The sequence below is a fragment of the Oncorhynchus masou genome, chromosome 23 (assembly GCF_036934945.1).
Source record: "Oncorhynchus masou masou isolate Uvic2021 chromosome 23, UVic_Omas_1.1, whole genome shotgun sequence".
Classification (NCBI taxonomy): Eukaryota; Metazoa; Chordata; class Actinopteri; order Salmoniformes; family Salmonidae; genus Oncorhynchus; species Oncorhynchus masou.
The window spans coordinates 49281754-49305004 of NC_088234.1; the positions used below are offsets into that span (position 1 = coordinate 49281754).

General features: G+C 44.6%; 1 protein-coding gene across 1 annotated transcript; it reads right to left on the reverse strand.

Annotated features, from left to right (window-relative positions):
* Positions 1–1720: 1720 nt before the first annotated feature.
* On the reverse strand, positions 1721–22187 carry si:dkey-191g9.7 (uncharacterized). Its single transcript, XM_064932385.1, has 3 exons — positions 22014–22187; positions 12817–13364; positions 1721–4876 (listed from the first exon to the last, which is right to left on the reverse strand). Exon 3 carries the CDS (start codon positions 4865–4867, stop codon positions 3314–3316), a length of 1554 nt encoding a protein of 517 aa, XP_064788457.1. The 5' UTR covers positions 4868–4876; positions 12817–13364; positions 22014–22187; the 3' UTR covers positions 1721–3313.
* Positions 22188–23251: the final 1064 nt, after the last annotated feature.

A 23251-nucleotide genomic window follows, 5' to 3' on the forward strand; every position in this document is an offset into this window, starting at 1 on the left:
AGGTTACTATAGCGACCTGCCGGTGGAGTACTATGGTGTGGTGGAGGCTCCAGATGACACGGAGTTTAACCTTCCTCCTCACTTGAACCCCACTGCAGATTTAATTTATACCACCATGACTCAAGATGCAGTCACAAACACACACATACACCGCTCTGAAACAAAATGGTTATTAAGGTATAATACTTGTCCACTGTGCTATGGGCATCAGCCGCCGTGATGTTCTGGCGTATCTGATGATATACCTGTCAGAACCCGGTTACGAACCTGGGTCTCCGGAGTGAGAAACAGTCACTTAACCAACTGAGCCACGAATAGTCAGCAGAACCCAGAAGATGAGGCAGACACAGCAGTACTTAAGACGGTGTATTTAATAAAGTAAAAAGGAGAAGTCCTTCAATACAAAAAATGGCAAATCCAAAAGGTGGTAGGAATAGCACAAAAAGGCCTCAATAGATACTCAAAAACAAAAACAGAATTCCACAAGAGCATCCACCGGAATCGACAAGAATACACAGAACACTAGGGCTGGGTGCTAACATACAAACACAGAGCACAGAACTGAGGGAAACTAAGGGTTTAAATACAATCAGGGGAAACGAGGCACAGGTGCAAATAATAATGGGGAACAAGGGAAAAAACATAAGGTCAAAAAGCACAATGGGGGCATCTAGTGACCAAAACCCGGAACAACCCTGGCCAAATCCTGACAATACCTTTTTCTGGTGGATGCTATTATGGACCAAACTCTGGCTTCCTGTACCAACTCATACAGCTGGACCTTCTCCTCAGGAGCAGAGGACACACACACGTGCATACACATACACGTGCATACACATACACGCACACACGCACACATGCACACACACACACACACCCTGCAGTTTCATTTAAAGGGGCAATCTTCGATTGGTACGTATTTTTATTTTTTTATTTTATTACTGATATACAACAATTGATTCTTAAGGAAAATAACGTATAAATGCCTCATGAGCTTAGTTCAACTGTTGTGCGCCATCAGAACCCAATATATAAGCTTGTTTTACTCCCTTGATTCTAAATGAACACTGTATAGCCTCAAAACATGGTTAAAACTATAATTTTGATATCATGCATGGTCAATGGTTACATTTACCAAGCTCCCAATTGCAGATTGAACCTTCCGTAGTCTAAAAATATTTGTCATTTTGTGAATTTTGCCACTCCAGTGACATTCTGATACAGCAAGAAAAAACATATTTTTTATTTGTACTGACTGCATTAGTGTTACACTCTGACATTAGTGTCACCAGAGGTTCGTTAAGGCTCTATAATACAGTTTCCTAGACGTCACCATCACAACTTCATCTAAGATACTTTATTGCTGATATCAACAGCAGCCTAGAACACATTATCTGAGACATACTGTATATTGACCCTTCATTTGTGGTATTACTGGGTTTGCCCAGTTACAAATCGACTCACATTGGACATAACCATCAATACAGATAACCATCAATACAGGTGGGTGTTTTAAAGACTTGATAACAGCAGTAATATTCTACTGATAAGGACTCCTATTCAACCTGCCATCTGGTCTCACGGTCTCAATAGAAACCCAACAATACTGAACAACCTGTGCTAACTGCAGGTGTGTGACCTGAAATGGCAACTTTGTGATTATTACTAAAGTAGGATAAATTAATTGTATTCAAATTATACTGTAAAAAAAAACAAAAGAGCCCTTTAATGCCAAGCTTGGTCATTATTTAATAAACAACAATAGCTTTCTTCGACATTATACAACTGATATCATGATGAAACAATTCTCGCTGCATTGTAGCCACAGTAAAAAGCAACTTTAAATCAGGTTACAGCACTTGTTGTGATTGGTCAAAATCTCTCGCGAATGCAATATGTTGTAAATTACATACTTGACAGGTTTATCAATCTAACCGGCTAGTTGTAACTCATCCATTTTACAATACCAATGCAGTACATTGCTATGGCACAGTAAATTGACAAGATACTGTTACAGTAGTGATAGAATTCAGACTCAAGAGTAGAGGTGTGGGTCTTTTCAGTGATTGTTATTTGATAAACAACATGACTGTTTACTGGTTAACAGTTCACTTTTAACCTTCTGGTTAGATATATGACTAAACTAATTATTTGGCTGTGGTTTTGAGTCCACAAGACAATCATCACACAGAACATATACATGAAAGCACGTGTCAAACTCATTCCGCGGAGGGCTGAGTGTCTGCGGGTTGTTGCTTCCTCTCTTGTACTTCATTGTTTAATTAAGGCCACTGATTATAAGGAACTTCCCGGACCTTGTTGTCTAGGTCTTAATTAACAGGGAAAATCAACAACCAGCAGACACTACGCCCTCCATGGAATGAGTTTGTCTACCTGGCATTAAAGGGTCAAACGCAATAACTGTTTATATAAGAGAAGTTGAAAAATGGAGTGAAAAATGTATTCACAAACACGCCATTTCACCTATTGTTATGTGCATTAATATATTGTATGATGTGATGAGATGTTTGCGTTCTTGATACACATTCTCCAGTCTGTTAACCCCTTCTCTATGTTACGGTATTCTCCTCTGCATCACAGTGCTGCATGAATCATCGGAGGTCAGTTTAAGTCTTGCTCTATGCTAGTCTAATGACGTACTGTCAATTCAGCATTGTGATAACTTTTCTATATTTTCTATGTGAATACAGAGCGGTAGAAGTGATTGTCAAAAGGTATACATTTCTGTGGTCTCTACCATGTGCTAAATCCTATACAGTATACGGTATGTTTCAAACATTCACACAGAATTTGACTAAATCATAGCATCAGAAATGAGAAGGAAGATAGACACATATTTCTAGCCATAGTGATTCGAAGTCTGTGCTGTATTGGAGCTTTCTTTTCCTACACTGTGTTTATACCTTTGTGCAAGTTCGTTTACAGAAACCCCTTGTTCAGATCGAGTTATCCCCCCCAGTAAATAAAACATTCTTAAATGAGTAAGAAACCATTATATCACTTTGTATGACTGTTATGGCAGCACTCTGTTCTATCACTTGGCATCTACGGTGATGAAGGTACTGTTACCAATCAAATCCATCCAAATGGAACCTTTCACTGTCTTTCCATTCACCTCTTTCAGCAATATGATGGTAGGTTCTTGTACACATGCCATGATTCTGACAACCACAAAGATTCTCTTAATCCAGACCTAATCCAGACACTATCTCTGGTGAATTGGAGTCACATTTGATGTGCAATAAAGCAACTGCCATCTTGACCATGGAACCCAGTGTTCAGGTTTCCCCTCTCAGTCCACGGCCGTGCTGGAGCGTGCGCAGCAGGCTGGGGTTCTGATATAGCCCAACACCCCGCTCCTCTTCCTCCAGCCAACGGCACCACCAATGCTCTTCCTGGATGTAGCTGGATCCTGGCGGGACAGCTTGGCAGCGAGGCCAGCAGTCTCCTTGATCTGCAGCTCCAGGTGCTTTTGGATGGCCAGGCCCAGCTCCTCAGGATCCACAGAAGCCCCGTACACCTCCCATGTCATCCCTTCCGCATCCCACTTCACCTCCTTCACTGGGGGCTTCTGGGACGTGTCTGTCTCGTTCCCGTTCCCGTTCTCATTCCCATTCTCCTCCACCAGGCAGACCTGGGGGAACACGTGGGCCGGACACGTCTCGTGGACCTGGCCCGTCTGCACCCCCACGTCCCTGAGCTCCCTGGGGGACATCATGGTCCCTGTGTCCCTGGTGGCTCCATTATTGCTGCTTATACAGCTATATTTCTGAATGTCCTGCTGCAGGGCTCCACTAGGGTGTAGAGTTTTGGCCCAGGAGCAGTTGAGGTTACAATTGAGGTTGCAGCATTGCAGCAGGCGCTTGGCATCCAGCCCTGTCTCGCTGACGGAGGACATGAGGCGAGGGAGGGAGAGGAGGGTAGGCGCCAGGTGAGGCGGGAGCACCCTCTGGTCCCTGAACTCAGCTTCTGTGCCCGGAAGGTGTGGCAGCAGCTGGGCAGGGGTGGGGATGGGTTGGGGGTGGCAGTAGGCCGCAAAAGTGTCCTTCAACGTCCCGTGGGGGTGGATGAAAGTGCAATAGCAGATGGCCTCCTCACATGATTGTAGGCGTTGGGCCTCACCGCCGACCTTAGCGGCTGTGTTAGAGGGGCTAGGGGCACCAACCCTGACATACCCGGCCTGAGGCTGCTGTGTGGGTCTGCCTCCCCCGCCGTTTCCCCGTCTGCAGGCAGTGGGGTTGGTTGTGGTTGTATTGCAGTGCTGGAGCTGCAAGGGCTGCTTGCAGGCTAAGGTGGAGAAAGCCTTATGAGAGGCATCCTGGGAAAGGTCGTCTCTCCCTGGGCACGAAGGGCAGCTGGTTTCACTGTGAGGTGGAGGGGCAGGGACCTCCCTGAGCATGTGGAGGGGATCTGAGTGACTCCTCTGGACATTCAGCCTGGATAGATCCAGTCCTCCCAGGTCTCTCTGTGATGATGATAAGGGGTGGGGCGCCTGGCTCTCTCCGAAGGCTTGGTGACCATGATTGGTGACTCCCTCTTCGTGGTGATGGGCTGTGTGAGGGCGGACAGCATTCCTGGGGTCCACGCGGACAGATGTGTCCGGTTGGATGTTGTGCTGGACGACCTGAGAAGGCCCCTGTCTGCCCGTTTCTCTGTCTCTTTGGGAGCATGGAGCCGTATGCTCACTGGAGCCCTTCCTGAGTTCCTCCTGCCTCAGAGGACCTGTCAGCCCATCTGTGGAACTCTTAGAGAGAGGCAGGAGGGGGTCGGTGCAGAGGGCAGAGTCAGGGGAAACACTCCCCCCTGGTGGGTATAGTGCTGACACGGGATGCCCACTCTCTGCCATGGGAAAGCCCTGGAACACAATGGAAACAGACAGGGACATAAGCTCTTATTTATGTCAATGGGAGCTTACTGTACACAGTCTATGCATGAGGACTCCCTGATGAAACCAGTGATCTGGTACTATGCAAATTGATTTATTATGAGATGACTCATCATCCTGCTGGGAGCTAGTGTACTGTAACGACAGACTTGACAGCTAGAATTTCAATGTTTTTAAAATAATTTAAGTCAAGTCTAGCCCAAGTGTTTTGACACGTTATAGGAAAACTCCACACCAAAACTATCTTTTGGTATTTGTTTCATTAGTTCATGTTGATATAGTTTCCAATATATATATTCTTCAAAATACAGAAATACAGCCTGTATAATGTGTTTTGTAAATTCGTACACATTGTAAATATGAAAATGGAATGCATTATTTCAGAACAGGACCTACTGCTTTCATATCAATATATTGACTTTTGTGATGATGCAAAATATGATGCTAAATGCAACTTACCGGCTGTATTTCTGTATTTTGAAAGTTATTTATCTTAAACTTGATTGCTGACATGCAAAACATTTTGGGACTGTATCAACAATAGACTAATGAAACAAATACCAAATTATTGTTTTTTTTTTGGTCATCTCTGTATGCCCATCGCAAGACCCACTAGTTGATGCTTATTTATAAAACGCTCTTAGGTCTCACTCCCCCCTAGCTGAGATATCTACTGCAGCCCTCATCCTCCACATACCACACCCTTCTGCCAGTCACATTCTGTTAAAGGCCCCCAAAGCACACACATCCCTCGGTCGCTCCTCTTTTCAGTTCGCTGCAGTTAGTGACTGGAACACAGGACGTCAAACTCTCTTACTGACACTTGTGGCTGCTTCGCATGGTGTATTGTTGTCTCTACCTTCTCTCCCTTTGTGCTGTTGTCTGTACCCAGTAATGTTTGCACCATGTTTTGTGCTGCTACCATGTTGTGCTGCTGCCATGTTGTGTTGCTACCATGTTGTTGTCATGTTGGGTTGCTACCATGCTGTGTTTTCATGTGTTGCTGCCATGCTATGTTGTCTTAGGTCTCTCTTTATGTAGTGTTGTGGTGTCTCTCTTCTCGTGATGTGCGTTTTGTCCTATATTGTTATTATTTAAATGTTCTTTAATCCCAGCCCCCGTCCCCACAGGAAACCTTTAGCCTTCTGGTTGGCCGTCATTGTAAATAACAATTTGTTCTTAACTGACTTGCCTAGTTAAATAATGGTTCAATAAAAACAAAGAAAGAAATTGCGTTACAAAGTACAATCACATCTGTTACACCATGAGCAGACTGGTCAGGTATCCGTCACTCACAGAGGCAGAGACTAGCCTGTCAGATGAGGTCTGGATCAGCCCCTCAATGTTCTATAAGATTACAGGAGAAACACAGGATTGTCTGTGTCTTCTTTGAGAGCATTGAGGGATGTCTCCAATGTAGCCTCTCTAAAGCTTTTGTACTGGATGTGTTAACTTGTGACATGGCGTGATGATACGATGTCGGCTACAGTGCTAAGCCTCGGTCACATAACCTTTAAGTCAAACACCCTTATACTGTATTCACGAAACAGGTTTCACTTCACCAACGACAAGCTTCCCAACACAGGAATGATGATTAAAAGGAGCTTTTGCTCAATCTATTAACATGTATTATTTTTTAATGTATTTTTTTACTTGTATTTATTCAGGGGAGCCCAATTGAGATCAAATCAAATCAAATGTATTTATATAGCCCTTCGTACATCAGCTGATATCTCAAAGTGCTGTACAGAAACCCAGCCTAAAACCCCAAACAGCAAGCAATGCAGGTGTAGAAGCACGGGTCTCATTCTCAATAGTGCCCTAAGAACAAACAATTCACAAATCAACATGCTAATTCAATGGCCATAATGGCCATAATGGCAGGAGACAAGAGCCTTCCTTAGAAGCAGACGCAGGAGGATCAACGACGACTCCGAAGTTCACGACCACGATGGAAGCCCGAGAGGCAGCCCGCAAATATTTTTTGGGGGGTGCACACGGGTTGGTTGGCAAAGCCGAGGGGCGAGTCTGAGAGCGAAGAGGAATATTGGGATAGACTGAACGAGGAGTATTGTGAGATAGTTGAGGGGAGTGATGAGGTGGAGTGGATGTTTTGGTGTCTGGAGCAAGACAGTCGCCGTGAGGAGCGTGGGACCAGTCAGGCACCACGTTTTGCAGAGATACGCAATGTGTCTCCAGTGCGCCTCCATAGTCCAGTACGTCCTGTGCCTCCTCCCCACACTCGCCCTGAGGTGCGTGTCATCAGCCCAGTGCCACCTGTACTGGTCCCACACATCAGGCCTCCAGTGCGCCTCCACAGTCCAGAGCTTCCGGCGACAGTTCCCAGTCCAGAGCTTCCGGCGACAGTTCCCAGTCCAGAGCTTCCGGCGACAGTTCCCAGTCCAGAGCTTCCGGCGACAGTTCCCAGTCCAGAGCTTCCGGCGACAGTTCCCAGTCCAGAGTTTCCGGCGACAGGTCCCAGTTCAGAGCTTCCGGCGATGTTTCACAGTCCGGAACCTCCAACGATGGTCTACAGTCCGGAACCACCTACGACGGTCCACGGTCCGGAACCTCCTGAGACGGTCCGCGGTCCGGAACCTCCTGAGACGGTCCGCGGTCCGGAGCCTCCTGAGACGGTCCGCGGTCCGGAGCCTCCTGAGACGGTCCGCGGTCCGGAGCCTCCTGAGACGGTCCGCGGTCCGGAGCCTCCTGAGACGGTCCGCGGTCCGGAGCCTCCTGAGACGGTCCGCGGTCCGGAGCCTCCTGAGACGGTCCGCGGTCCGGAGCCTCCTGAGACGGTCCGCGGTCCGGAGCCTCCTGAGACGGTCCGCGGTCCGGAGCCTCCTGAGACGGTCCGCGGTCCGGAGCCTCCTGAGACGGTCCGCGGTCCGGAGCCTCCTGAGACGGTCCGCGGTCCGGAGCCTCCTGAGACGGTCGGCGGTCCGGAGCCTCCAGCGACGGTCGGCGGTCCGGAGCCTCCAGCGACGGTCGGCGGTCCGGAGCCTCCAGCGACGGTCGGCGGTCCGGAGCCTCCAGCAGGGTTTCTCAGTCCGGAGCCTCCTGTGAGGGATCCCAGTCCGGAGCCTCCGGCGACGATCTACGGTCCGGAGTCCCCGGCGACGATCTACGGTCCGGAGTCCCCGGCGACGATCCACGGTCCGGTTACTCCGGCGACGATCCACGGTCCGGTTACTCCGGCGACGATCCACGGTCCGGTTACTCCGGCGACGATCCACGGTCCGGAGCATCTGGCGACGATTCACGGTCCGGTTACTCCGGCGACGATCCACGGTCCGGAGCATCTGGCGATGATTTACGGTCCGGTTCCTCCGGCGACGATCCACGGTCCGGAGCATCTGGCGATGATTCATGGTCCGGTTCCTCTGGCGACGACCCACGGTCCGGTTCCTCCGATGACGTTCGCCCCGCACTGGAGCCGCCCCCGATGGTAGATGCCCACCCGGACCCTCTCCTATTGAGTCAGGTTTTGCGGCCGGAGTCTGCACCTTTAAGGGGGGGGGGTGTAGAGAGCCTTTATTCTCTATGTTGGTTAGGTCGGGGTGTGATTTAAAGGTGGGTTATCTAGGTGAATTATATGTCTATGTTGGGGGCAGCTGTTTATCGTTATCTCTGATTGGGGATCATATTTAGGTAGCCATTTTCCCATTGTGCTTTGTGGGATCTTGTCTATGTTTAGTTGCCTGTGAGCATTATTATAGCTTCACGTTTCGTTTGTTCTTTGAAGTTTTCTATTCCCTAATACAGGATGGAAACATACCACGCTGCTTCTTGGTCTACTCCTTATGCCGAACATGACAGATATACTACATTTCACAAAGAAATTATTTCAACCAAAACACACTCAAACCTCAGTGAATTCATTCCTCATCAGTATTCTAAGCTGCCCTATTGGCACCAGGGATTCAAGATGTGATGAGGATTGTAAATGAGGTGTTAGAACTAATCAACCTAGGTCGGTAGAGACACAACCAACCCTGTGAGCAGGTTTGGTGCCTCATATTGTTCTACTTTAACAGAGAAGTGAGTTGGAAACTTGTGCAGCATAGCTTTGTAAACAAAAATGTAGAAATTAAGTAATCTACAGGAATTTAGAGAGGTCCAGCCGACCTCCTGATTAATGATGCAGTGATGAGTATTTAACCTGTTACCTGTGATAAAGCGAAGCACACTATGGTACAGTGTATCCAGGGATTTTTGAGTAGTGGTTGCTGCATTCTGATAAATGATGTCACCATAATCAAGAGCTGGCAGGAAGGTTTTCTTATTTATTCTTATTTAGACTCTTGAAATATTTGTTCTACACAGCCAAAATGTACCCTTAACCTGTAAATGTAATCACTCTCCTGTGTAAGACTGCAAAGATACATTGTGTATGTATGGTGCATGTTCTTTATGTGCTCTTCAATAAAAAGAAGCCTGCTTTAAACCTCCACTTCTTAATTAGCTCATTCATTTTTTTTAAACCTCACATTCTCAATCCAAAAGCCTAGATATTTATAGGCTGGAATCTGCTCGCTGAGAGAACCATCTGAAATATTTGTAGGAGAATTAGAAAACAACAAACATTTAGTTTTCCCCGCATTAGGTACCTATTTTAAATCAACAAGGGCTTTCTGTAAGACAACAAAAATCAGATTGCAGCGCCAACAGCCTGGTCAGCAGTAAGAGCAACAGCCTGGTCAGCAGTAAGAGCAACAGCCTGGTCAGCAGTAAGAGCAACAGCCTGGTCAGCAGTAAGAGCAACAGCCTGGTCAGCAGTAAGAGCAACAGCCTGGTCAGCAGTAAGAGCAACAGCCTGGTCAGCAGTAAGAGCAACAGCCTGGTCAGCAGTAAGAGCAACAGCCTGGTCAGCAGTAAGAGCAACAGCCTGGTCAGCAGTAAGAGCAACAGCCTGGTCAGCAGTAAGAGCAACAGCCTGGTCAGCAGTAAGAGCAACAGCCTGGTCAGCAGTAAGAGCAACAGCCTGGTCAGCAGTAAGAGAAACAGCCTGGTCAGCAGTAAGAGCAACAGCCTGGTCAGCAGTAAGAGCAACAGCCTGGTCAGCAGTAAGAGCAACAGCCTGGTCAGCAGTAAGAGCAACAGCCTGGTCAGCAGTAAGAGAAACAGCCTGGTCAGCAGTAAGAGCAACAGCCTGGTCAGCAGTAAGAGCAACAGCCTGGTCAGCAGTAAGAGCAACAGCCTGGTCAGCAGTAAGAGCAACAGCCTGGTCAGCAGTAAGAGCAACAGCCTGGTCAGCAGTAAGAGAAACAGCCTGGTCAGCAGTAAGAGCAACAGCCTGGTCAGCAGTAAGAGCAACAGCCTGGTCAGCAGTAAGAGCAACAGCCTGGTCAGCAGTAAGAGCAACAGCCTGGTCAGCAGTAAGAGCAACAGCCTGGTCAGCAGTAAGAGCAACAGCCTGGTCAGCAGTAAGAGCAACAGCCTGGTCAGCAGTAAGAGCAACAGCCTGGTCAGCAGTAAGAGAAACAGCCTGGTCAGCAGTAAGAGCAACAGCCTGGTCAGCAGTAAGAGCAACAGCCTGGTCAGCAGTAAGAGCAACAGCCTGGTCAGCAGTAAGAGCAACAGCCTGGTCAGCAGTAAGAGCAACAGCCTGGTCAGCAGTAAGAGCAACAGCCTGGTCAGCAGTAAGAGCAACAGCCTGGTCAGCAGTAAGAGCAACAGCCTGGTCAGCAGTAAGAGCAACAGCCTGGTCAGCAGTAAGAGCAACAGCCTGGTCAGCAGTAAGAGCAACAGCCTGGTCAGCAGTAAGAGCAACAGCCTGGTCAGCAGTAAGAGCAACAGCCTGGTCAGCAGTAAGAGCAACAGCCTGGTCAGCAGTAAGAGCAACAGCCTGGTCAGCAGTAAGAGCAACAGCCTGGTCAGCAGTAAGAGCAACAGCCTGGTCAGCAGTAAGAGCAACAGCCTGGTCAGCAGTAAGAGCAACAGCCTGGTCAGCAGTAAGAGCAACAGCCTGGTCAGCAGTAAGAGCAACAGCCTGGTCAGCAGTAAGAGCAACAGCCTGGTCAGCAGTAAGAGCAACAGCCTGGTCAGCAGTAAGAGCAACAGCCTGGTCAGCAGTAAGAGCAACAGCCTGGTCAGCAGTAAGAGCAACAGCCTGGTCAGCAGTAAGAGCAACAGCCTGGTCAGCAGTAAGAGCAACAGCCTGGTCAGCAGTAAGAGCAACAGCCTGGTCAGCAGTAAGAGCAACAGCCTGGTCAGCAGTAAGAGCAACAGCATACATAACAGTGTCATCTGAATGCCAATGAATGTTACAGGTTTTTGCCGATAGACCAATATTATTGATATAAATAGTAAAGAGGACCGGTCACAAAATCATCCCCTGCAGGACACCTTTAGTGATATTGACTTGACACCATCAGAAAGCACACAGTGTCCTTTTCTGACAGCGCCCAAACCACTTGCGAGACATCTGGCCGAGGCCCATTTCAGACAACCTTTGAATGAGTAGGGGATGGTCAACAGTATCAAAGGCCTTGGATAGGTCTGTAAATGAAGCAACAGTGATTCCTATGATCTAAGCAATTTAACACGTCCTTTAAGTCGAGCATAGCTGCTGAAAAGATGCTATGTCCTGGTCTAAAACCAAACTGGTACACATTAACAATAGAATTTGAATTTGGCTTTTCTATATACCCTTCTATGGGCTTTTTAAAATGGTGCATTTCATTCCCATTTAGTGTCTTGTTATTCTACTTCACATAAGAGGCCTCTAGGGTCAGTTTAGCTTTAAAATCATCACCAATGAGCCTGCTCTACCCTGGGAGCCTAACGCCCCCGTGGTAGCTCTCCATCCCACCCCAGTCCCATGGTACACCTCCTCATTAGTAACGTGTAGGGGCTCTGTCAGGGCTTTACAGACTGAATAAGAAAGCAGTTGCAACAACATGAACAGTCCTTTTGGGATAACATGCATGACATGTTGTTCAATGTATTTCTTGAAGTCATCTGTGTCGACAGCTCAAAGCTGAGTGTTTTCACAGTCAATTACAACATTATGTGTTTGTGTAAGTCATTTAACATTGTGCAATGGAATCACTGTAGGGCCTGGTGTCAGTGGGCAGGATGACCTGAAGTACAGAGCACAGAGTAACACTTTTTGAAAGGTCCATCTGTACATGCTCTACAGACCATCTACAGACCATCAGTAACATTTCAACTATCTACTAAACCCTGGCCCTAAACCCTAACCTTAACCCTTACCCTAACCTTAACCCTTAACCTAACCCCAACCTTAACCTTAGCAAGCAGTTGCTTATGAACAGATAGTTGACTATCCGGACTATCCAAATAAAGTGTAACTAAGCACAGAGGCACAAGTCATCTGTCTCCTATAAATTGGTTACGTCTAAGCTGGTAAAATCAGAGGTTAGGTCACTTCTGGAAATAGACAAAGCAGGCAGGTGATATGGCCTAAAGGTTTATAGGAGCATGTGACCAGTCAGTAATAAAGAAAGGAATACCAACACTTTGCCCACAACACCAGAACACAACACCTGGTGTGTGGTGTATGAAAATGGAGGTGTGAGAAGTCAGATAAATGCATTAGTTGCCTTTTTTCTTTTTACATAAATGCTTCAAACATTTCAGAATGTACTTCACGCAATGCAACAACGGGATATTCCTGCTACTATGCTATAGACACACCTAAACAATACTAATGCACCAAGTATCTGAAGTGTGTATGAGACCAGGGCCAGATGGTGACTGACTGACTCACTCAAGGCCTGCATTAATCCCCCCCCCCCCCCCAAATAACCTGTAAGTAACCCAAATAACCCACTCCCAACCATGTACACACACACACAAACACAACAACAACATTTATACACCTCTGGAATGCAGCGATTTCTCTTTTTTCAACCTGAAAGGTCTCTGTTGTAACCCCTGCTTACCTTTTAGAAAAAAATATAAGATCCTTATGTTCCTCTTCTTTATTTACTCTCTCTCTCTCTTTCTTTGTGTCAGAGTCAAGTTATCCCCCAGGATCCCAGGATAAACCCCTGTTAGTCCAGGTTGTTTGAAAGGAAAGGAAAGTGGTTCCCTACAGGTGACCTCCTCTCGCCACGCACCATCCACAGAGCCCTCCCTCCTCTCCAGTCTCTTCCTCCTCTTCCTCCTCCGTCCCTCTATCCTGGCCGGGAACAAGATTGGGCAAACCTTGAGATAATCCTCTCTTTCAACTGATTACAAATGAGAGGCTGCACTTGTGAATCTTCAAATCGTATCCCAGGAGAGAGGGATAGTGTGTGTGTGTTTGTGTGTGTGTCTCTATATGTGTGCGCGATGATGTTAGTGATCGGTGGTGGTAGTTGTTTGGCTCTGTATGTGGTGGAGAGGGGGATGGCAGATAGGACTAGGGAATTGGATGAAGAGAGGGGAGGGGGAATGATAATGAGGAGATGCTCAGTCAGGCAGACAGCTTCATTGCCACTCCATCCACCTGGAAGAAGAAGAGAGAGAGAGGAAATTGCATGAATGAATGCTCTGGCAAAAATAGAAGGTTTGATGGTGAAAAAAACACCCCCTCACACAGACATTCTGTCTCTCTTGCATCCTCCTCTCTCTCTCTCTCATCCTCCCCCTCTCTCTCTCTCTCTCTCTTCCTCCTCTCTCGCTCCCTCTCTCATCCTCCTCTTTCTCTCTTTCTCTCTCTCTCTCTTTCATCCTCCTCTCTCTCTTGCTCCTCTCTCTCTTGCTCCCCCCCCCACACACACACATTATTTCGACTTCTACCTCACCTACTCCCTGTCACACTCCCCATCACTCTCGACCACTCTCCATCACTCTGTCCCTGTTGCTATGGAAACTGCAATACTCAGTGGGACCCGGATGAATGTTCATTTTCTAAGTTGCTGGGTGGCGACAGACAGTGAAAACATGTCCACCTGGAATTGACAGTGCTCATAGTTGTCAAGTTACAAGAGAACAATGTGATTTTAAGTCTACTACTTCTGCATGGATGTCACATGCCATGGTACTGTATGTCTGTCTTTGCATGACAACCAATGAAAAGCATGAATGTAATTTGCTTGAGTTGGCATATTAAGATGAAAAGTCATGGGAATATGGGAGTATTGTAGTACTATGTGGTAGAATGGATTAGATAGCTATGACACAATAAAACAGTACTTATCGTAATTCATAAGGTTTCCCTTCAGCACAGATCTAGGATCAGCTTACCTTTCCCAAATCATAACCTTAAAAATTGGGAATGCAAAACTGACTGTAGATAAGTATCCAGGGGCAACCAACATACTATATCCTGCTTTGATAACATGTGAGTCAGACACTCCTGGACAACATTCAAATGCAACAGTGTGAGTCCATTGGCTGTGCGAGAGAAGGGTAAAGATCAGTAAAGGACCTATCCTCACCACGGTAACTGGTGAAAAACACAGGCAGAGAGGGTGTTTGATTGGAAGACAGAAAATGTGTGATCAAACAAAAGGCAGTCATGACAAAGCCTATCAGACATATCAAATGTCCTTGTTTGGGATATCGTAGTTGTACATGGAGGGTCAAATTAAATAATTATATTTATCTAGCAGAGCGAACAAAAGTAACCTTTGATCTTCCTAATTAGCTGTGCTTAGTGCATGCTGCTGAGATAGATACAAAAAATATTGTTGTTTATAGCCCAGGTGATATGTGCCTAATTTTAGGTGATATGTTCACTTTTTCATAAAAGCATGAACATTTTCAGAAAGGGAGCCATCGCAAAAAGGCCTCCTGGTGGCCGTTGCGGACATTTTTCTATTCTGCCATAACTGGACAATGTATTTTTACTTCGTATTTGCTGAACCAAACCTGATAACACAGAAAAGGTGATGTGTACACCTATGTTTTGATGGTCACGGATTACAATGTTGCCATGTACAACATCATAAATTGTTCAGATGATTATTTACTAGTGGACCAACATGGTAAGCCATGGAAGACAATCCAATAAAATGTCAGTTTCTGACTATGTTTACACAATAGAATATCATGTATGTGGCAAAGAAAGCCATACAGCTGCTGTCTTCTTGCCCCTGGTTATGAAAGTGGATACTGTGTGGCGCTGCTTAAATTTACAGAACACAGGAAGGGCATTTGATTGGTCTGCACCCAGGGAGCTCATGGGGTGATTTCATGGGCAGGTATGTACCTCAAGTGATTGCTGGTCCCAAATGCCACTCACCACTCCTCAGCTTATATTTCTGAACAGAACATTTTCATTTTTGAGCACTTCACAATTCTCCTTTATGATGGCACTAGCAGTCAATATAACATCAATTAAGCTCATTTTGCATCACATCAAAATCAATGAAAACAAATGTTATTCACATAGCGTTTTTCACAACAGCGATTTTCACAGAGTGCTTTACAACAACCTGGCCGAGACCCCAAAGAGCAAGCAGCAGCTATGTGGCTGGAAGAAACCTTCTTTAGCTGTACATAGTAAAAGGTTGGACTGCGAGCTGTGACAAGCTGTCAATTTAGGCAAGAAAGTACAGCAGAGTACATCTGACCACCAGACAGTTGTTCATTTAGGCAAGACGAGTTATAATAAGTACATGGATGACCAACAGGGTCATAGTAGATCAGAGTGTACACGACCCTAGCCTGAGATGTGTCTCCAAACACGGACAAAGCATACAATACAACTGATTTGACATTGCTGTTATATAGGGGGTATTTGTTTTGAGGCTGAATTGATCAGATCTCCAGATGGGATGAGTTGGGCATATGCACAATGTGAGGTTTTTGGTTAAGTTTAGAGATCTTCCATCTGGGAAAACAGGGTCTACTGAATATCTCTGGGTTTGTATGATGTGGTTTTGGTCATGCCATGATCCAGTCAATAGTAATAAGGAAGAGGATCTGAGAGATGATGGAACCGTGTCTCACTCCAGACTGCACAGTGAACCGCGCAGACTTGCCCATAATGACACTGCATTCAAAGTGGTCAAAATAGTATACCTTGATTAGTGTATATTGAATCGGATCTCAAGATCTTCCAGAGAGTTTCACCATGTATACTAGCAAAAGCCTTGATGTCTATGAAGTGAGAATGGGGAAGTGGGGGGACCATACATCCTTGTCCCAGAATCCTGCTTGCTCCTGCCTTAGCTTGGTGTCAATGGCTGACTCCATACATTTTTGGTGATGCAGAATCAAAAATGGTTGACTAAAAAATGCTTGATGGCATTACCCCCAAACTGAGCTTCACTTTCCAGCATTATGTATAAAAAAATATATGTTCTATTTTGTACGTTTTTAGAAACAGCAATTTAATTTGATTTCTTTGCCATGGCTCAAGCACGTTGACCATTATATAATAATGAAAACTGTTTATGATGTTGTACTGGCAGTAATCCATATTCATATTACCATTGTAATCATATGAAGGAAAATGGATTGACCGGCTATGGCAGAAAATAGAATTGGCTGCCAAGAGGCGTTTTTGCAATGGCTCCCTTACTGAAAATGTCCAGGACCCAAAACTATACAAGCATACTAAGTTTCATGCTTTTATGAAAAAGCTAACATCATTTTCACACATTTCCTGGAGTAGCATTGTTAACAAGTCTTATCGAGGTGTGGAAAGGGGTTGCGTTTGATCGGATGGGCTATGCTTGTGTGTCTGTATCTCAGTGGTTGTGATTGTTGTAGCGGCCTTGGGGGGAGGGGAGGGAGGAAGAGTTATTATTAGGAGCACCAGTCTCATTAAGACAGACTGAACATCTGGAGGGGGGCTGTACCAGGGACATATAGGTGGGGATTAAGGGTTATCTTCAAAGAGTGACAGTAAGCGAGGGATGGAGGACTGAGGCAGACCCATAGTGTGTTACTGTCACGCCCTGGTCGTAATAATTTGTGTTTGTCTTCATTTATTTGGTCAGGCCAGGGTGTGACATGGGTTTATTGTGGTGTGTTTTGTCTTGGGGGTGTCTAGCATAGTCTATGGCTGCCTGAGGCGGTTCTCAATCAGAGTCAGGTGATTATCGTTGTCTCTGATTGGGAACCATATTTAGGCAGCCATATTCTTTGAGTATTTCGTGGGTGATTGTTCCTGTCTCTGTGTTTGTTGTCACCAGATAGGCTGTATAGGTTTTCACGTTCCGTTTGTTGTTTTGTATATTTAAGTTATTTCATGTATAGTTCATTTTTCATTAAAGAACATGAGTAACCACCACGCTGCATTTTGGTCCGCTTCTCCTTCAACAGACGAACGCCGTTACAGTTACCCTGCTGACCGACAACCTACACCGCTAAGAATGATGTCAGAACTCCTGTTCCAATTATAGTAACAAGTTTCAGGACCTGAATAGAATCAGACAGAAGGGGTAATGAGACAGATTGACAAATTGTCTGTTGAATTTCAGACTGAAATGAAATTAGATGCACAACCTTACAACCCTGCTACGACAAGGGATCTCAGCAACAGCAATGCCCTAACATGGTCGTGTTATCTTCCCGGCATTGTGAGAGACAAGAAAGCCCGAGCTGCTCAGATATAATTACCGGCAGAGAAGAGCACAAAGGAAAAACTGTCTGAAAAGAGTATGGATGACTGACACACTCGGCTCACTGAATAGATCCCCTCCGAATCCCTGCACACACAAACAACTCTCCAATTCTTTATGCAAACTATCCGTGAAAATTTGAATAAACATTACAAAAACACCTTTTATCAACAATGTCTGTGATTTAAAAAATTGGAGCAGGCATTGATATCCGAATAATGCTTTGCTTCAGTATGCCTCGTTCCCAACAACGACCGTCAGAGATAAAGATATACATGGGGAGGCAGGGTAGCCTAGTGGTTAAGAGCGTTGGGCCAGTAACCGAAAGGTTGCAAGATTGAATCCCTGAGCTGCAAAGGTAAAGATCTGTCGTTCTGCCCTTGAACAAGGCGGTTAACCCACCGTTCCTAGGCCGTCAATGAAAATAAGAATTTGTTCTTAACTGACTTGCCTCGTTAAAGAAAGGTAAAAAATGTAAGAAAATAACAAAAAAAGATCGTGTATATCTCCTTGGAGTTCCATTGGCCTGAAGCAAACACATAAGAGGTGCATCAGCAGTAAAACATCTGTGGTGTGAGAAACTCTACCAGGTAGTACTGTCCTGTTGCACCCTCGACAACCACTGTGATTAATATTATCTGACCCTGCTGGTCGTCTATGAACATTTGAACATCTTAGCCATGTTCTGTTATAATATCCACCCGGCGCAGCCAGAAGAGGACTGGCCACCCCTCAGATCCTGGTTCCTCGCTAGGTTTCTTCCTAGGTTCTAGCCTTTCTAGGGAGTTTTTCCTATCCACCGTGCTTCTACACCTGCATTGCTTGCTGTTTGGGGTTTTAGTCTGGGTTTCTGTACAGCACTTTGTGACATTGGCTGATGTAAAAAGGGCTTTATAAATAAATGTGATTGATTGAGTAAGGCTCAAAACTTTATAGCACTATTCAAGCATCAACTGTAGGCTAAACATTTTCTCTTGGAAAGAGAAGACTACACATATATGTGCATTGAACATTATCTGTCATAATAGGCCATTCTCCTCGGTCAAGTTTCACTTTACAACATTTTGCAGTAAAGCTGTTCTCCCCTTGGGGACAGTTTAATCTGCGGACCTGCACTCTAATATCCATGTTTGTGTTCACGACAGTGAACAAAATGAAAGTGCCACATATGCTGCATTTGAGCTCTTGTGCTGTGTACATATTGTATATACTGTATGACAGGGAGTGGAGAGGGAGTGGACTCGCAGAGTGGAGTAATAGTATGTGGAATCAATGATCCTTGTATTACATTTTGCACAAGGAGGATTTTTAAAGATATTAGAGGACTCAAAAAATACTGTGTTGAAAAGTTTAGGGAGGAAGTGGGTAAAATTGACTGGTCACCTGTGCTAGAGAGTGTGGGTAGACAGTGCCTGGGAAGACTTTAAATGTAGATTCCTTGATGTGGTGAATGTGATGGCTCACATTAGACGGGTCAGGATAAAGCAGAGATCGAGCCCTTGGTTTAATCATGAGATTCTAGAATCTATCCAAGCAAGGAATGAGGCCTTTAAAAAATTTAAGAACTTTCAAGAGCAGCATGATTTTGTCCTATATAAACGTCACAGAAATGAAGCACAGAGCAGGATGGATGAAGCTAAGAGGGGTTACTTTGCTGAGAAAATAATTGAGAACAAAAATGACCCTAAAAAGCTTCGGAAATCATTTAAGGTACTAGGCTGTAGTAGTACTACCAAAAACAAACTAAACAGTATTAAACTGAACATCAAAGGGGAGATGGTATATGAAAAAGCAGAGGTTGCCAATGAATTCAGCAAGCTGGTTAGCAAGCTGCCCACCAGTTCTGGTTTGTATGGAAGCAACCAAGTAAATAAGTATTATGTAGAGTTAGCGGTTCAGCCAAACTCTTTTTCTTTTGTGAAGGTAGCAACAGCCAAAATAGTCAGTATGCTGGCAGAGTTTATCCAGCCACAGGCCTGGATAATATTCCTGAAAGGTTTCTTATAGATTCTGCTGAGCAAATTGGCCTTTGTATTACGCATATCGTTAATCTCTCTCCCAGGGACATGAAACAAGCTAAAGTTATACCTCTGTATAAGAAGGGGATAAAGTCTGACCCTGGGAATTATAGGCCTGTATCTATCCTCTATGTAACATCAAATATCCTGGAGAGAATTGTAGATGAGCAAATGTATGAATATGTTAACAAACAGGGTCTAATGTATGATTTTAGGTTTTTAGAAAAACATACTCCACTGATTCATGTCTACTTTACTTGACTGACTTCACCAGGAAAGAAATTGATGAGGGAAATCTGTGTGGAATGGTACTGCTTGACCTACAGAAGGCCTTTGATACAGTTAACCACTGTCTCATAATCTCCAAACTGGAGGCACTGGGGTTAAGCAGTGTCCCTCTAGGCTGGGTAAAGTCCTATTTATCAGGTAGGGACTAAGTATTAGAGGTTAATGGTTCACTGTCTCAGGCAAAACCAATGAGTTGTGGAGTTCCGCATGGGAGCGTGCTTGGGCCTCTGCTGTTTTTATTCTATATTAACGATATGAAAGATGCTTGTTCTTGCCGTCTTTTTCTTTATGCGGATGACTCTACACTTCTCACAAAAGTAAAACTATGTTGGAGAGCATACTTAATACAGAGCTTACTAACATTAGCAGATGGCTTGGAGATAATAAGCTATCTCTGCACTTAGGGAAAACTAAAGTAATTATTTTGGATCCAGACCTAAATTGTGTAGGTTGTCTGAAACCAGAGTGGAGTTAAGGGGGGGAGGTGCTGACTATTAAAACCTCTGTTAGCTACTTGGGATGTATCCTTGATGGAAGTTTGGGAGGTGTGAGCATGGACAATAAGGTGCTAGGGAAGTTTAATGCCAGGACTACGTTTTTGGCTAGAAAGTTCAAGCTGCTTGATAAGGACTCCATGAAAGTGCTAGCTACTGCCCTCATTCAATACCATTTTGACTATGCTACTACTTTCTGGTTTGGGGGCTTATCTAAACTTAGGAAGAGGAAGCTTCAGATAGCCCAGAATAAGTTGATCAGGGTAGTATTGAAGGTGAGTCCATGTACTACTCACATAGGCAGGAGCTGCTTTCAGGAACTCAACTGGCTGCCTGTTGAGGCTAGGGTGTCCCAGATTAGACTAGGTTTGGTTTACAGGAGTAATTATGGTCCTGCACCCAGACATATCAGTGATTACTTTCCTCGTGTTAGGGATGCACACAATCACAGCACCAGAGCAGGTGTTGCTGATGTGTGCTTATACAGGTTCAGAAGTAATGCTGGGAAAGGTACTTTCTTGTATACTGGAGCCCCAGAATGGAAGAGTTTCCTCTGCTTATAAAAACAATGTCCTCTCTGGGCAGCTTTAAAAATAAATAAAAAATATGTTTGATGTCTTCTGTACCCATATGAATAACCCCTATGATGTAACTGGAATGATGAGATAGATGTTCTTCTTCTCTGTTGTTGTTTTATTTTTTCACAGCCATACTGTGTTCAATCTTGTCAAGCCATCTTGTCTCAAGAGGACCACAATGGAAATAAGTCCCAGACGTTATTGTGTGTTATCCTCAATGATTTTATTCATGTGCATGTATGGCTTTTTCAAGTTTTATGTGTGCTTGTTTTTTAAAATGGTTTCATTAAAAAACTAAAACTAAACTAAAGGGGTTCCTGAACTTCTTTGGCCTGCGAACCAATTTTGATATTACAAAAAAATGTTTACACACCATGTCAAAAATGTGGCCAATGGTTACTTTTTTAATTGTCGCTATAAGTCTATTACAAATCAGTCTAACTTTTTACAGCCTTTCAATCTGAAATAAGTATGATTTGAAGTGACTGAAATGCATCGGAAAGGTATTGGGAAGTTCAGAAGATCATCAGGCAATAATTCTGTAAGATCTTCTATGTAGAAAAGAACATCCTCATTGAGGATGTTATTTTCCCCCCAGTCTGCTTAAGTGCCTGGTCTTGTCCACTCTGTTTTAATGAGTCCTGCGTGGCTTGTGGGCATTGTAGAGGGGAACATGAGTGTTCCTTAGAGTCTTAGCTTTCAGTGATGGGGTCATAACATTTTGTAGCTTAAACCATTCAAAAGATAGAGTCACATTTGTAGGAAGGAAACAGAAACCACTCTGTTTATTACAACCACATCTAGCGGCTACCAGAGGTTACTGAGGTAACCCCGGTTCTGTGAACCAAGCACATTTTAAAAATTGCTTATTTCATAGTTTCTATCACAACCCCATGTTTGGGAAACGCTGAAATAGGACATAATTACGTGCACATAAAGGAACAGGACCATATGGTAATGGGATATACAACACACATACAACACACATACAACACAGCAAAACATTTGACCTGTTGGACACCTTAAAATTCTTATCTGGATTCAAACCGATAACTTCTTATTATCTTATTATTCTTATTATCTTATACAGTATAATCACCTTTCACCAACTGAAGAACACACAAAGCCATGCAGGTATGTGGTAATTGGACAAATTGGAAGGCGTTGTAACTTGTCCTGTCCCATTTCTCGTATAGTATTACCTTCATATTACAGGATCAGATCTATGGTGCTCCAATGCTCCTCTCTGGTTTCTTCGTTCTTTTGTTGTTTTAGCGACCTCTGCATTAGCCACAACACCCCTCTCTGACTGTGGGGCTCACTTCTGATCCTGCGAAAACTGTGGATTCAGTGTAGAGCGTATCAGCAGTTCCAAAGTGCACTATTGTTCATTCACAGGTGCTTTTTAGAGCTCAGTTCCTTGTATTCTGGCCCTGCAAACACGCCTACGCACACAAACCTGAGACACATCTACTCTACAGTATATCTGCGTATTCAGTTTCACACACAGACTCACCTTGACCTAGAATGCATTCCTAAACCCATTTGTTTTTCCTATTCTGGCTTCACTGCCTGATAGAAGGAATCTGCATAGCATGCATGATTCTCGTCTGATGGCTTTCTGTGATTCATACAAAGCACTGTTTCATTTTGAGACCTAGGATGACATTATGAGCTGAAATAAAGGAATTCAGATCAAAAACTGGCAAATTATATTACATTGCGAGTCGCAGTATCGCAGTAGCAATCTAAATTGAGATTAAAGCGATGGAGCTACAATAGACAGACAATATACAGATGTAGGTTCTGAATTTGATCACTCTGTTTTACATAAAGGATGTATATAAATTCACTGAAAACCTGTACTAACACAAGGTTAAATTAACAGTATTGCACTTTTCATGTAGCCTAATTTGTGCCAGCTGATGGCCTAACCAGCAGTCAAGCAACATTACATTGGCGGAAAAGAGTGAATGGACTCACTAAACATTCAAATCATTTTGCTGCAGGATAATGTTTCTGTGACAAAACTGGTCAAATTGTAAATCCTACACCTGTACATGATCGGACAAAAACGATAACCCAGCATTTGTGTTTACCACAGGAGGTGAGGTATCACATACAAGCGTCTTTTGTTTCACCTTCTTTAGATTTACACTTGCTAAGCCCCCTATGAGAGCCACCATTTCTATTGGGCACAAAATCATCTGAAACACAACCAAAACAAACTGCAAATGCATCCAACAAGTTTGTAGAGTCACAAGCTTGATGAAATCATTGCGCGCTAGGCATATGGGACAAATCCATTTTTACAAATCTTTTGACTACTGTAATACACACATAAGTGAATTTGTCCTAATACTTTTGGTCCCCTAAAATGGGGGGGGACTATGTACAAATAGGGCTGTAATTCCTAAACGGTTCATTCAGCCGATATAGA

What these genes read in the sequence shown, in the direction of transcription:
- si:dkey-191g9.7 (XM_064932385.1), bottom strand. Translation starts at nt 4,867, where the DNA reads ATGGCAGAGAGTGGGCATCCCGTGTCAGCACTATACCCACCAGGGGGG.